The 15,994-nt window shown below is 40.6% G+C and overlaps 1 protein-coding gene across 2 annotated transcripts in view; it reads right to left on the reverse strand.

Moving 5' to 3' along the window:
* Positions 1–5,980: 5,980 nt before the first annotated feature.
* Positions 5,981–15,994, reverse strand: part of LOC146363506 (cell division control protein 42 homolog) — a 19,135-nt gene continuing 9,121 nt past the window's right edge. Inside the window, exon 5 of one of the 2 annotated variants that reach the window (XM_084920226.1) lies at positions 5,981–6,763. In XM_084920226.1, coding sequence (XP_084776352.1) covers positions 6,674–6,763 — 90 coding nt within the window. In that variant the 3' untranslated portion in view covers positions 5,981–6,673. Of the gene's footprint in view, positions 6,764–14,793; positions 15,324–15,994 lie in introns of those variants that run through there. The other variant, XM_084920225.1, reaches the window with a different exon arrangement.

Genomic DNA, 15,994 nt, shown 5'->3' on the forward strand with positions numbered 1-15,994 from the left:
ATTTGTGTATAGTTAAACTCACTATCCACATTAACCTTCTTATGGCAGCTGACTCCGGTTTACTTTCTATTCTTATTCTCCTCGATCGGAGTTCCGCTGTCGACACTATTTCTCACTCTGTTCTCCTCAGTAGGCTAGCCTCCATCGGTCTCTCCCATACTCACACTAGCTTGGTTTAAGCATACCTGTCTGATCACACTCAGTTCATTCAACTCAAATCCTTTACTTCTCAGCCCTTTCCTCTGGTCACTGGCGTGCCCCAGGGATCAGTCCTGGGCCCCTTCTTTTCATTATCTACCTTCTTCCGCTTGAACACATTTTTGATAAATATAATATTCAGTTTCACTGTTATGCTGATGACACCCAGCTTTATCTGTCCACTAAACCTGATTCTGCTCTCCCCCCATCCTTCCTCACCCTCTGCTTAGCTGAACTAAATTCATGGTTCTCTTCTAATTTTCTCAAACTCAATAGTAACAAATCCGAGCTTCTCTTGGTCGGCACTAAATCAACATTATCCAGAACCAACAGTTTCTCTATTACTATCAAAAACTCGGCGGTCTTCGTTTCTTCCTCTGTGAAAGGTTTGGGTGTCATCCTCGACAGTACTTTATCTTTCAATTCACACATTAATAATGTTACTCGGTCTGCATATTTTCAGTTGCGCAACATTAATCGTCTCCGTCCTTTTCTCACCCCACATGCCACTGCCATTCTTGTTAAGTCTTGTTACTTCGACGGGTTTGGTTACTGCAACTCTCTTCTTTTTGGTCTTACTCAAAAATCCATCCACAAGCTCCAATACGTCCAGAACTCTGCTGCTCGTATTATCACCAGGACCCCTTCTGTCCATCATATCACTCCTGTCCTGCAGCAACTTCATAGGCTTCCAGTCAAATATCGCATCGTTTTTAAAATACTCTTGCATACATTTAAGGTAATTCATGTTCTCTCCCTGCCACATCTCTCTGATCTGATTCAGATCACATCCCATCTCAGTCTCAGATATTTAGCCTTTATTATTCTGCTGTGTACAGTGTCCTTGAGTGTTTTGAAAGGCGCTTTCAAGTAAAATGGATTATTTTATTTGAAAAAAGTGCAATTCAAACATGATTTCAAAGTAAAGTTTAACATGAAAGCTTTTAATAGAAAATGTAAAATCAGATCACATGATAATAACAGTCTGTTCTAAAATAAGGCATAGTAAGGCATTAAATCATCAATACTTACTTGAGAAGTGCAAAAGTCACGTTTCAGGTCTACAGAGCTCCACTGTCTCTTTGTCTGTTTATTAGAGTTTAATCATGCTTTGCAAAAACAAAAACAAAAAAAAAAAAACAACTGTAAATAAAACAATGCTAAGTGTCAAAGTGTCAGGTTAAAAGATAACCAAAAAGTTAGAGATTAACTGCCCTTCCAGTAATGTGTAATCAAGGTGGAGTTTAGAAACCTTTGGGTGTGGATTAGTGTGGGACTGCAAACTGCTAGTGTAATTTTTTTTTTTTTTCTAACAGAGGGACGTTACAACATGCTTGTGTTAAACATTATTCTCCAAATCAACTCTGTAGACAGTTTTATTACAACTCAGTTAATGATGAAATTTAATTTAAAAACTATATTGGTGGTAATAATAACTGAATTACTTTGCACACTCATCAAGAGCCAGCAAAGCAAAGAGCTCATCATTTACAGGAGCATAAAATTGTACTTATCCATGAAACTGGCCACAAAGATGCACAAGTGATGCAGCCAGTCATAAACAACATGGTGCTTTGGATTCAGATAGCGACACGCTGCACCAACATACTCAAGCCAAGTTAAAAGTTACCTTTTAGATGTACATATCCTACACTGATAATTATAATTTAACTACAAATGAAGAAAGATTAATCAACAGTATGAAAGTAAAAGTATTTTCAATGCTCAAAAAAAATCTCAAAGAAGTCAAGGAAATGCACACATTTGATCTTGATAACTGAAATATTCAAATTTTAAATCTTTACTGACATAATGCTCTTGTCATCTTTTCAGTATGAATGCAAAGCAGACAACTAACAAATAGTTTAGATGCTTTATTAAAAGAGGTATAATCAAAAGACAGGGCATGTGGACAGGTAGGCAGCAATTCAGAGAAAATGAGAGTGGCTTGGTGGAGACTTTGCAGGCACGTGAGTAAAAAAAATGTGTCCCAGAAGTTCTTAGTTGGATTCAGCTCTGGAAAATGTCAGAGACAGTCAATGGTATCAATGCCCGTATCCACAATGGTTCTGAGGAGGTCATCTGTATGATCCTCCAAGGATATGCCTCCCAGACCATCGCTGACCACTGCCAAACCATCATGCTGGATGATGCTGCAGTCAGAAAAATGCCTACACTGCATCTCAAGACTCTTTCACATCCATCTGTATGAACCTGCTCTCATCTATGATAAGAAGGCAGTGGTGAACCTGATAAACTCTGGTGAATTCCAATTAAGATGCATGACGTGGGACTGTGAGCACAGGTCCCACTAAAGGATGTCGGACCGTTATTCCAGCAGATGAAGTCTGTTTCTCATAGTGTGCGACCAGAAACATGCAAATGAGCCCCCCGGAGGCCATTCCTTAGGCCTCTGTCAGTGTTCCTCCTGTTATACTCACTACACTCCAGTGTCCTGATCAGGCGTCCTTATTGTTACAACCCACTTAAAGCAAAGTATTATCTGGAGTGGGGTGTAACACAAAGTGAAACCCCCCAAAATTAATCGCCACATAGTTAACGTCAGTAAAATACCATTTATTTTCCAATAAATGCAAACAAATCAATTTGGACCAAAATAAAACACAGGGAAGCTCTAAGCGTCAGTGTCTCCAAGGCCAAAACACAACTTTAAGACGACTCTGTCTGTAAGATAACAAAGTACAATGGCTGAGCTCCCTGTGTGTCCATTAAAAAAATGAGCAAGTGAATGACAGTAATTAATACTGCATAAAAATTACAACGTAAACATAAGTTCAGAAAAACCTAAGCTACTGTATATAAAGACTTGCCTGCACTCATTAATAATAAATCTGCATAAATTATTTATATTTATACAATATACTTTTGTATTTGTATTTTTAGAGCATTTTCAGCTCTGCTTGCTAAATAAAGAGATGTTTATATAGTTTTTGGTCTAACTAGTGTTTAGCATCCTTCCTTTGTTCACATCGAGGTTAATAATCTCTTCCAGGTCAAACCTCCAACTTCTCCAAGAGGAGGAGGATAAGGACATTTTCTTCCTCTTGTTCTACTTCTTGTGACATCTATAGATGAGTGTAGCACTTCTTGGGTTTGGAACTTGACTTCCCCAGAGCAGCGAGGACGGCCTCTTCAAACACATCCTGCACTCCTATCTAGGAGCTATCTTAGCAGCATTTGAAACTCCAGGCGGCTAGAACGCAAAGTATCAAAAGATACCTGGAGATTATCTTTCTTCCATTTCCTCTCAGCTCGGCGGCATCTACACATCTTGGGAATGAGTTCTAGAGGATTTCATTTTGATCGGTGCTACAGTATCAAGTATAGAAGAACACATGGACAGCAAAGAATTAGCGATGTCGGCAACCGTATGATGTATTCATCTTCAGTTACACATGTACCTTCCAGAAGGGGAGATGTACAGGGCCGGTGTCCCTCTGCAGATCTCCACTTCTTTGTTTGTTACAACAGTTTTATAAAAGTGAGCCCATCGTAAAACCCACATGGTGAGTTGTAAACCCAAAACACTGTGTTTATGTACGTATGTGTGAGCATGTGAGTGCCTATATGTGCGCGTACCTGTGTGTGTGCGCGTGTGTGCACGTACGTGTGTGTGTGGTAACAGTTAAAACACTGTGTGTGTGACTTCCTGTTGGTCATAAAATTCCATCTCCCTTCCAGACCAAAGATATCCAGTTATAAGCACTGAGACTCCCACTCTACTTCAATTTTGACAGTTTCAACTGGGCCATTGGCCTCTTGTTGTCTTACTTTTACAGCTAAGCATGTGGAGGGTCTCCTGCAAACCTACTTCTAAGTTATGACAATTATGAGCTTGGTGCTCATCAAAGATTCTCGTTAAGCTTAAAATAAAATGTCTTAAAACTTGTATGTATGAAGTGTTGGGGAGTAACGTAATACGTGTACCGCCGTTAAGTATTTAAAATACAAAATACAGTGGAACCCCGACTTACGAATACCCCATTTAACGAAAAATTCAAGTTACGAAGGCGCTGAACAGCAATATTTCTGCCCGTGTTACGGCAAAATGCCCGTGTAACGAAATCCGCTGGCTCTGATTGGCTGAGCCTACAATGCCCACAATGCCTTCTGAATCATGTGACAACCCCTTGGCTTTCGTAATTGCGCTTTGCTGTTCCACTTGAACGACGTATTGTTGTTCTAGTTAGCAATTAGCCTATAGCCTATCGTTCCGCATCGCCTCACTCAAAAGGCGCGATGGGTGCTTCGACTTACGAAAATCTTCGACTTACGAAAGACCCTTGGGAACGAATTAATTTCATAAGTGGGGGTTCCACTGTATGAGTAACTGTATTCCATTACAGTTACCATTCAAAAAGTTGGTATTCAGAATACAGTTACTTTGTTGAAATAAAAGGATTACACGGCGGTCTTTTCCCGTTTCATATGTTAAGTTATGCCCTCTCTAATTTTGGTCATTCCATGTCGGTGGAAACCCAAACAAAACACACATTAAAAGGCTCTAATGTCTGTGTCTCAATCTCGCGTCTCATAATGATGTGAAGAAATATTTTTTAAAATAAAAGATTTAATATGAAGGCAATAGGCAGAGTGTTACAGGCATCGCCCTAATGCATGTAGCCTGCATGGGCAGTGTAGTCCGTGCTGCAGGGAGAATGGACCGTCATACCCGTTATGCAGCGGTCCCCAACCCCCGGGCCTCAGACCGGTACCGGTCCGTGAGTCGTTTGGTACCGGGCCGCGAGAGTTGAGGCTCAGGTGTGAAATGTATGGTTTTCAGGGTTTTTAGCGGTTTTCAGCGTTATTTTGTTATCGTTTTGATCGTTAACTCGGTTTTCCTGGGTCTTTTCACGTGTGTTATGAATAAATTTTCTTTTTTTCGGTACCGGCACTAGTTTTATTTTGTTGTATTTATCCGCGACACCTTAAAGGCCGGTCCGTGAAAATATTGTCGGGCATAAACCGGTCCGTGGCGCAAAAAAGGTTGGGGACCGCTGCCGTTATGTGTCTGTGAGCGAGGGAGAAAAAGGAGAGTGGAAAAGTACGAGCTGTCATCGAGCAGAAACGGGAGATGGAAGCATGTAAATATAATCAAAGGAGCTTGCAAAGAAAAGCGTCTGGACTTCTTTAAGTTACTTGAAGACGTTTCACCTCTCATCGAGAAGCTTCTTCAGTTCTAAGGTCAAATTGTGGAGAGTCCCAGATATAAACCTAGTGGGAGTATCCCCCCACAGAGGGACAAAAGGACCCCCTGATGATCCTCTAATCGCCTGAGCCAAGGTGTGAAACTGGGTGTGGGTCCCAATCAGCCAGAGTTTCGGGTGTGTTCATTGTGAAACCTGCCCCCACCTTATCATGCGAATTCCTGAGGTCAGATGGCCCAGGATGTGAGTGGGCGTTAAGGCGTCTGGGAAGGGATCTCAAAACTGGATTATAGATGGCAGAGAGTTGGTGTCGTAAACCCCCGCCTCTGTTCAAAGATGGTCGCTAACAGAGGCGGGGGTTTACGACACAATGAACACACCCGAAACTCTGGCTGATTGGGACCCACACCCAGTTTCACACCTTGGCTCAGGCGATTAGAGGATCATCAGGGGGTCCTTTTGTCCCTCTGTGGGGGGACACTCCCACTAGGTTTATATCTGGGACTCTCCACCATTTGACCTTAGAACTGAAGAAGCTTCTCGGATGAGAGGTGAAACGTCTTCAAGTAACTTAAAGAAGTCCAGACGCTTTTCTTTGCAAGCTCCTTTGACTACGATGACCTGGATGACTGAGAACCTTCACAGACATGTAAATATAAAATTAACCACTGCAGCCAAACAGAGAGCCTGACGAGCCCAGCTGTAAGTAAGCTATTAAGACTCAACTGTGCACTGTGTTCGTGTTTTCCTCTGAAACAATAAGTTCTGCTGGAGCAGCCTTTCAACGCCTCTCTCTGTCTCTCGCTAGCAAAGTTGACCCAGACAACAAAGTAAAGCTAGTTTTCGGCTACGAGCCCGATACAAACCTGACGTATTAGCCAGAGGTCCCTTTACTACGGTTCAGAGCCGCGGACCTGTTTGTAAAAAGCATGATAATATATCAAAAGTATTCAGAATGCGTTACTCTCATTGAGTAATGTAATGGAATACGTTACAAAATACATTTTGAGGCATGTATTCTGTAATCTGTAGTGGGATACATTTTAAAAGTAACCTTTCCAACATTATGTGTGTGAGACAATAATGCTTATGCTAGGCCTTCAAAAGGCTGAAGTTTAGCCAGGAAAGCAAGAAAGAGGATTTACCAGCTGTACTCTGGCTTTCTGCAACAGTCTTAAGATGTGAGTAACCCAAAGTTAAATCACTATGACTTAACCCTCTAGTCCTATTTGGGTTAATATTCTCTTATCTCTAATCTACACCTCCACCTCCACTGTCTCCTCCTTGTTCTCTTCTTCTTGTGGCATCTATAGCAGGATGCAGAGCTTCTTGGATTTAGTATCTGGAGGCTCCAGAGCAGCAAGAATAGCCTCATCAAACACGTTCTTCAATCCTTCCTGAGAGAGAGACAAAAAAGAAAAACAACAACAAAACAAACACATGAGAGAGGTTTAGCAAGTTAAAACCGTTTGAGCTGTTTGTCTTGCTTTCTTCACGGGTGATAAGTCCTTGAACCAGCGGGCCTGCGAGGCGCAGACCCAACAGAGAGGCTCCTCTTGGTGCCAAAATGACTTCCAGTTCTATAGAAAACAGCCCTCTTTGACCTTAGTAAACACTTTCCTGGTGCCTGTACTGGGTGTAAACCCTAAACCAGATGACTCATTTAACTCTAAAATACTAATGTTGAGTGATTTTCACCCATGTGAACATTTTACAAAACCTGCTTGAACATTTTACAAAACCTGCTTGTTAGTGTTCCAGGGTTAAAGAGATCGATCGAGCTGAACTCAGTGGGAATATACACCAATATAAACATCTGTTGGCTTCTGTTGGTAGTTTAAAGCCAGTGTGAAGCATTCGGAATGAGAATTTGCACCATTAAGTCTGAGGCCATGGCTGTGAGTTGGTAAAGGGCAGCGTGCCCAGTCCCACTTGAGTATGAGTAGGAATGGGCATGAGTGAGTGGAGAAGTTTAAATGTCTCAGGGTCATGAGTGAGGGAAGACAAATGGATTGGTGTGACACTGACAGTGACATGGACACAGTACCAACCTGTTGTGATGAACAGAGCTGAGCATGTAAGTAATGCTGTCAATATACTGGTCAATCTACACCAACACCCTCACCTATGGTCACGAGCTTCATGTAGTGACTCAAAGAGTAAAGCTGCAGATGCAAGTGGCTGAAAAGTGAGATACAATGTGATAAAATGTCACTGTCATCTTCCTGTGGGCTCACTGTTTAAAAAAGAACTCAGTCATTCAAGACAGACTCAGCATCATGGGTGTCATGTGCCTCAGTCTGGTCACTCTTTTCATCTTTCTTCTTCATCTGTGTGTGGATGTGATTATCTACTAACCAATCTCTGGAAACCCAGGAGAGGCACACATGTTTCCTATCAGCAATCAATACAATAATTAACCCTGGGTTCCACTACCGCTTGTTAACCCACCCTGACCTACTCGTGCTCTGCTGGCTGAATTGGCACACAGCCTTGGATTTTAAGGTACTTTTATCACTAATGAAGAAGTTCATATTTCTCTTAACTTTGCACCCAAAAATTTATAGATACCAGTGCTTGTTTCTCAGCAGAAACACCAGCAGACTTCTTCTCCCTCGTACCTGTGTCTCAGCTGAACACTCCACGTATTTGACTGCCTTCAGCTTGAGAGCCACTTCCTCTCCACTCGTGAAGGTCACAGCGTGTTGGTTTCTCTGGGCCAGCTTCTCCAGGGTGTCGCTGTCTTCTCTTAAATGCACCTGAGTCCCGACCAACAGGAAGGGCGTCCCCGGGCAGTGGTGTGAAATCTCTGGCACCCACTGTGGAAAAATCAAGGTCAGGTTTGAGTGCGTATATCTCTGAAGTTAGAAACCAAACAAAATTACCTTTGTGACTTTGTCACAAAGTGCGCATGCGCCATTAGCATGCTGCCTGCTGCAACCCTTAATTTCCTTCAAGATTAATAAAGTATTCTGATTCTGAGAATATAAAGCGCCTTGAGGCGACTGTTTTGAAAAAATGTTACATAACTTAATCTCATATTGGATTATTAAATATTTTGGCAAATAACTTCCCCGTGTGAGCATGAAAACATAATATTCATTAGATGTTTATCTCTCCCTGAAGTCCGTTTTGAATTAGAGACTGCAGTTATTTGTTTTAGAAACATCATCATTAGATGTCCCAGTGGTTAAAGACCACTAATTAAACAAAACAATCAAGATAAAACCAGGATCAATGAAACAAACTAGAGATGCCAACATAAAAAACCTCAATTAAAAGCCGAGGTAAAAAAGTGAGTTTTAAAACGAGATTTAAAAGATAATGTTGATTCTGCAGTATGACTATTAAGTAGCAGTTTCTTCCAGAGTCTTAAAACTGTGACTGCAAACTCCCGATCCCAATCGAGATCTCTGCTGCACTATGAGCATCTGGCTAGAAGATCTTAGTGCTCTTTTGGGGTTAAATAAGTTGAGCAGGTTGGTTAAATAGCTGGGTACGATACCATTTAAAACTTTAAAAGTAAGGAAAATCTTAAAACCAGTAGAAAAATGGACAGGAAGCCTGTGTAAACCTGCTAAAAGTGGAGTGATGTGATCATGCAGCGGCATTTTGGACTAACTGCAAACGATAAAGAGAAGAGTGTTTCAGACCTAAACACAGAGGATTACAGTGGTCCAACCTAGAGCTGATGAAGGCATGAACACATTTTTCAAGGTCTTTTGGAAGAAGATGTGATTTTGTTTTGGTGATTTTACATAACTGATTAACATCTGGTCTTTACAACTGCGGTCGGTTGCTTCTCAGATTTAAAAGAAGTATCTAAAAACACCAAGTTGATATGAGGTGTTTTCTTCTCCTCGGTTTCATCTGTGATTACAATAGTATGGCATTACAGAGTTTATGCAAATAGGAAGATGTGTATAAATATTGTCATTTTATAGATAATTCATTTTTATAGATATGTAGAAATATATATTTAATTTGATATATATATATATATATATATATCACACACACACACAGGGAGTGCAGAATTATTTGTCCACATCAGTATTTTGTCCTCTTCATGCATGTTGTCTTACTCCATAATTATTAGGCAACTTCCTTTCCTTTGGCAAAATGGGTCAAAAGAAGGACTTGACAGGCTCAGAAAAGTCAAAAATAGTGAGATATCTTGCAGAGGGATGCAGCAGTCTCAAAATTGCAAAGCTTCTGAAGCGTGATCATCGAACAGTCAAGCGTTTCATTCAAAATAGTCAACAGGGTCGCAAGAAGCGTGTGGAAAAACCAAGGCGCAAAATAACTGCCCATGAACTGACAAAAGCCAAGCGTGCAGCTGCCAAGATGCCACTTGCCACCAGTTTGGCCATATTTCAGAGCTGCAACATCACTGGAGTGCCCAAAAGCACAAGGTGTGCAATACTCAGAGACATGGCCAAGGTAAGAAAGGCTGAAAGACGACCACCACTGAACAAGACACACAAGCGGAAACGTCAAGACTGGGCCAAGAAATATCTCAAGACTGATTTTTCTAAGGTTTTATGGACTGATGACATGAGAGTGAGTCTTGATGGGCCAGATGGATGGGCCCATGGCTGGATTGGTAAAGGGCAGAGAGCTCCAGTCCGACTCAGACGCCAGCAAGGTGGAGGTGGAGTACTGGTTTGGGCTGGTATCATCAAAGATGAGCTTGTGGGGCCTTTTCGGGTTGAGGATGGAGTCAAGCTCAACTCCCAGTCCTACTGCCAGTTTCTGGAAGACACCTTCTTCAAGCAGTGGTACAGGAAGAAGTCTGCATCCTTCAAGAAAAACATGATTTTCATGCAGGACAATGCTCCATCACACGTGTCCAAGTACTCCACAGCGTGGCTGGCAAGAAAGGGTATAAAAGAAGAAAAACTAATGACATGGCCACCTTGTTCACCTGATCTGAACCCCATTGAGAACCTGTGGTCCATCATCAAATGTGAGATTTACAAGGGGGGAAAACAGTACACCTCTCTGAACAGTGTCTGGGAGGCTGTGGTTGCTGCTGCACGCAATGTTGATGGTGAACAGATCAAAACACTGACAGAATCCATGGATGGCAGGCTTTTGAGTGTCCTTGCAAAGAAAGGTGGCTATATTGGTCGCTGATTTGTTTTTGTTTTGTTTTTGAATGTCAGAAATGTATATTTGTGAATGTGGAGATGTTATATTGGTTTCACTGGTAAAAATAAATAATTGAAATGGGTATATATTTGTTTTTTGTTAAGTTGCCTAATAATTATGCACAGTAATAGTCACCTGCACACACAGATATCCCCCTAAAATAGCTAAAACTAAAAACAAACTAAAAACTACTTCCAAAAACATTCAGCTTTGATATTAATGAGTTTTTTGGTTTCATTGAGAACATGGTTGTTGTTCAATAATAAAATTATTCCTCAAAAATACAACTTGCCTAATAATTCTGCACTCCCTGTATGTGTGTGTGTGTGTGTGTGTGCGCGCGTGTGTATGTGTATATATATATATATATATATATATATATATATATATACACACACACACACACACACGCGCACGCACATATATATATGTATGTATGTATGTATATACACATACATACATACATACATACATACATACATATCCTAGTGAGAGTCCCAGCTTTTATATTTATGTCCTCTTTAATGAACATTCGTTTTTGGTCTACATCTATTGACTTATTTGAGCTACACTACTAAGTCCTGATGCGCTCAATAGAACACAAGATATCTTATGATATTTCGTGTATTGGTGGACTCTTTTAGCTCCAAAAAGGCAGGAAATCAAAAGGCAGTTAAACAAAAAATATGTTCTTCCTTGGTTCTCAGGAAGATATTTTATTCAAATTTTCTCTCAATTTGATGTGTATTTGTGGAGTTCCATCTTCCTATAATATGAAGGCAGCAAACATCAATGGCCTTGTGACCACAGCTCTTGCCAGCCACCTTTGCAATCGAGGCCCCGAACATAGTCCATTAAGACTCTGTACTAAACCCACAAACAGAACTGATTGCATACTCCCTCCATTTATCGCATTAACAAATGACAAAACCCCAATCAGCTGATTTCTCATGTGCAATAACTTTAGTCCATTTACTGAAGCTGCACAACTTTCACTCTGTCATTCTATGATTATTTTCTGACTTACAAAGCCTTGGAGTAAATAGAGATGGGTATAGAATTAGATTTTTATGTTCCCTGAGAAACTTCTGAAAAAGACATCTTCTTTCAGCGGCTCCCTTCAGAGGCCTCCACAGAGGCTCACCCTGTTCTCAGCATCAGCATCATCTGTCACACCAACCCTCTGCATGTCCTCCTTTTCTACATGTATGAATCTTCTCTGAGGTCTTCCACATTTCCTCCTGCCTGCCAGCTTCATCTTCAAGATCCTTTGTCCAATATATCCACTATCCCTCCTCTGGACATGTCCAAACCACTTCATCCTCGCCTCTATAACTTTGTCTCCCTCTTTTATACTCATTTCTAATTCTGTCCATCCCGTTGACTCCCAGTGGATGGTATCTGCAGCCCTGCTTCCTCAATCGCTTTTGTGCAAATCTCCCAGCAGGAATGTCATTCTCACCACTCTTAACTCAGCTCTCAAAACAGTTAAGGCATTTTTGACAACACAGACAGTTTAAAATAAATTATTAAAAACTTCTTGACCTTGGGAAGAGAACTACAAACATATTGGTCTAATGTACAGTAAAAGTCTTCAGACACAAAAGTGAAGTTTGAAAGATTAATTTGAATAATTTCTGAAATAGAGAAAATCATAATAAAGACAATATATACAGTCTGAGAATGTGTAACCAAATACTGTGCAGTCCACTAAAGTCACACTACTTACTTTCAGCAGCCACTTTATTGGGTACGCCTGCTCTACTAACCTGTTCCACTTGTTAGTGCAGTTAACCCATATGAGGCCTGCTTTCTAGTTGTTGCTGTTCAGCAGCAGCCTGGACAGCTAACATTATATCTCAGCATTTCAGCTCCAGCTTTTCACCACTTCTTCACACTGAAGCTTTTCTACAAGCTGCATGAACACACAGCGAACGCGATCACATCAAGACAGCTATGAAAGCAAGAAGATTTACCAGCTTGCTGGATTCACTCTCTGAGATTGTCAGTAACCCAAGTTAAATCACTATGACTTTGGGTTAATATTCTCTAATCTACCCTTAGGCCCCCTCCTCGATTCAGAGATTTATGTAAATGGCCTCCTTGACTCCCTGCTCATACCAGCGTTCCTCCCTGTCTAGAATGTGTAAATCCTCATCATGGGGAGGTTACATCTTTCTTCATCTTACAATGCTGTGATTGCAGCAATTCTCCAACTCTCTGTGAAAGGTACTCATGGCCATTGATCAGTGGTCTGTGATCAGTAGTTGTTGATTAATGGTCATGAGAATTTGCATATTAATGATCAAGGAACTGACCTCACAGCCCATTGTTCATTCAGTGGTGCTAGTTTCAGTCACTGTGTAAATGTACTGTTAATAAGGTTTGGGGAAACCTGCAGTCAGCTGAGACTGAAGAAGTCAGCTGGATGAGTGATGAAACGTTTCTACGTCCAGATGAACAGAATCAACCTTTTGGGAGTTAGCATTACTTCTGTTCTAACAAATGAATAACGAAACACAACATTAAATAAGAGGTCACTGAATTTATTGCTAGTTTTAAATACATTTGACTTTCAAAGTATAGTGATAGTAAAGCATATGGAAAAAAAGATCAAAGGAGCACAAGTTGTAAAGATTTTTGGTTACCAGTTAATTTCAGTCTCTAACTATTATCTTACTCATCTTGTCAGTCAAAAACTGATGACTGACTGCACAGTGTTAGATAAAAGTCTACACAAGATGTAACTGCTTGTAAAATACAATATGCAAAATTCAAATAATACAAAACAAACAAATGCTTGCCTGATATATTCACAGAGGAGATTTGTGGGCTGTGGCCTACCTCAGTATCTTCTCTGGGTCAGTCAGGAGCTTTTCAGTATAATTCCAGCATCAGCGTCCTCGTGCTGTCACGCTTCATCAGAATTTTAACACTCATCTGAAAGTTGTTTGGCCTTGAGAATATACTCTCAGTAATAATAGTGACTCAGAGGCTGCCTAGGAAATCTTCTGAGTGTGCTACTGTTTTATCATCCAGTTGGTCCTGTTCTGCACTCTTTTCAAAAACGAAACTATGTCAAGTTGTAGTTTATGTCACTGACAGCGCCTACCTTTCGTTCTACCTGTTCACACCTGCTGGGGTGTGATGCATTCAAGTTCCCTTCCTCACTTATTGCACGAAGCATCACTGGCTGACTCCCAGTGGATGGTATCTGCAGCCCTGCTTCCTCAATCGCCTTTTTGCAAATCTCACAACAGGAATGTGCAAATTCCCTGCTGACTCGGCCTCAGGATATCTACAGGCAAGATTCAAGCGCACCCAAATGAGCGCATTAGTTGTCATATGCGCATCACGCCGAGGGAGAGTGAGAGACGAAAGGCGCAGCGGCAGAGCAGTTGTAACGCAGTTTTGTGTGATTAACTGGTGTGATAATAGTTATAGTTGTTTGTGCAGGTTAAAGCTAAAGTTGTGCCGCTGTAAACTGATATCATGTTAGTAGGTTTATTTAATTATTTAATTAATTTGCACTAAGTAAATACCAGTGGCCTAAATCTCCTCCAATAATTACACCCCACGGTTAAGGGATTTTTCTGTTGTTTATTGTTTAGTTTAATTGTTGTTAGCTTGCCACGTTCTTGCCTTCCCACTAGCAACTTGGAAGAGATGTGCTATTTAGCCAACTTATGGTCTTACAGTGACCCCTTGTGGACATTGTGAAATATTGCTGTGTCTGAGTAGATGATGTGTTCTGATTGTTTCTTAGTTATCGTTGACCCTACTAGCTATAGTATTACCCGTTTCTGTTTCCAGACAACCATGCTTATAGTCACCTATACTGCATCTGCTACAATTATGAATCCATGTCTGGCTGCATCACAGTTGGATTTATCATGGCAAGCCCTGATGTAACCAGTTCTTCTGTGAAGCTTAATTAAAGACAGTGAACTAAACTCCGGGACTGCTGCAGTCTTTCTGACCGAAGACTTAGGCCAGACTTGTATACCCAACACTTCCAGTATATATATATATATATATATATATATATATATATATATATATATATATATATACTCTACAAGGAATGTCATTCTTACCACTCTTAACTCAGCTCTCAAATTGGTTAAGGCATTTTTCATAACAGTTTAAAAAAAAAATTTAAAAACTTCCTGACCTTGGAAAGAGAACTGCAAACATATCGGCCTAATGTACAGTAAAAGTGTTCAGACACAAAAATGAAGTGTAAACAGTTTCTTTGAATAATTGCTGAAATGGAGAAAATCATTAAAAAGACAATATATAGGATGTGAGAATGTGAGACTGTACAGGCCACTAAAGTCACACTACATACATTCAGCAGTCACTTTATTAGGTACACCTGTTCTACTGCTCATTAATACAGTTGAACCTTGAGGCCTACTTTCTAGTTGTTGCTGTTCAGCAGCAGCCTTGGGCTGGTTGCATTAGGAGATTTGATTTGACGATCCAGTGTGGGCAATGAAAATGAATGAATGGGCACATCAAGGCAGCTATGAAAGCTAGAGGATTTACCAGCTGTACTCTGGCTTTCTACAACAGTCTTAAGATGTGAGTAACCCAAAGTTAAATCACTATGACTTAACCCTCTAGTCCTATTTGGGTTAATATTCTCTTATCTCTAATCTACACATCCACCTCCACAGTCTCCTCCTTGTTCTCTTCTCCTTGTGGCATCTATAGCAGGATGCAGAGCTTCAAGAATTTTGTATCTGGGGGCTCCAGAGCAGCAAGAATAGCTTCATCAAACACGTTCTTCAATCCTTCCTGAGAGAGAGACAAAAAAAGAAAAACAACAACAAAACAAACACATGAGAGAGGTTTTCCTGATGTAAACAACCAGTTATATCATTGTGCCACACATTTCTGCATGACACAACCTGACAGTGACTGGGAGTTTTTATGGTAAACCTTTGTCCTCACATGGTCCATGTTCATTATAACTTACTGCTGCATGGGTGAGAATATTTTATTCGTCAAGTAAAACGTAAGCTATGAATACTCACTGTGTCACTGTGTTAAATCAACCTCACACTAGTTTGTCTCAATAGGTATCTACATGTGAATAGTTAGAATGTGGTTACAAGAGAACAGGAAGCTTTCTGGGTCTAGTTGAACTGCTTAATCGTTGCATTTGCCACACAAACAGTATAAAAGAAGGACGTAGTTCCTGGGTCTGAAAAGTTAAGCACCTAAAGTGCCTAAATTTTGCATTGTTTCAGTGGCCAATGTGAATTAATTTATGTTTATGTATTCTTACTTCATATCTAAGTGATATTTTCATTGGAAATGCCCTAAATAACTACAGTAGTTCTAGCAGGAAACCTGGTAACTAGCCTGGGATGGTTTGGCCTGTTTTTAACAGTCAGAAGCACATGCCCTGCACTGTTTGAGGATTTCTTTCCTGTTTACAAGTCAGTATTGTGCCCGAAATAGAA

Source organism: Perissodus microlepis, chromosome 22 (assembly GCF_051167445.1).
Source record: "Perissodus microlepis isolate ML-2025 ecotype Zambia chromosome 22, ASM5116744v1, whole genome shotgun sequence".
NCBI classification, from domain to species: Eukaryota; Metazoa; Chordata; class Actinopteri; order Cichliformes; family Cichlidae; genus Perissodus; species Perissodus microlepis.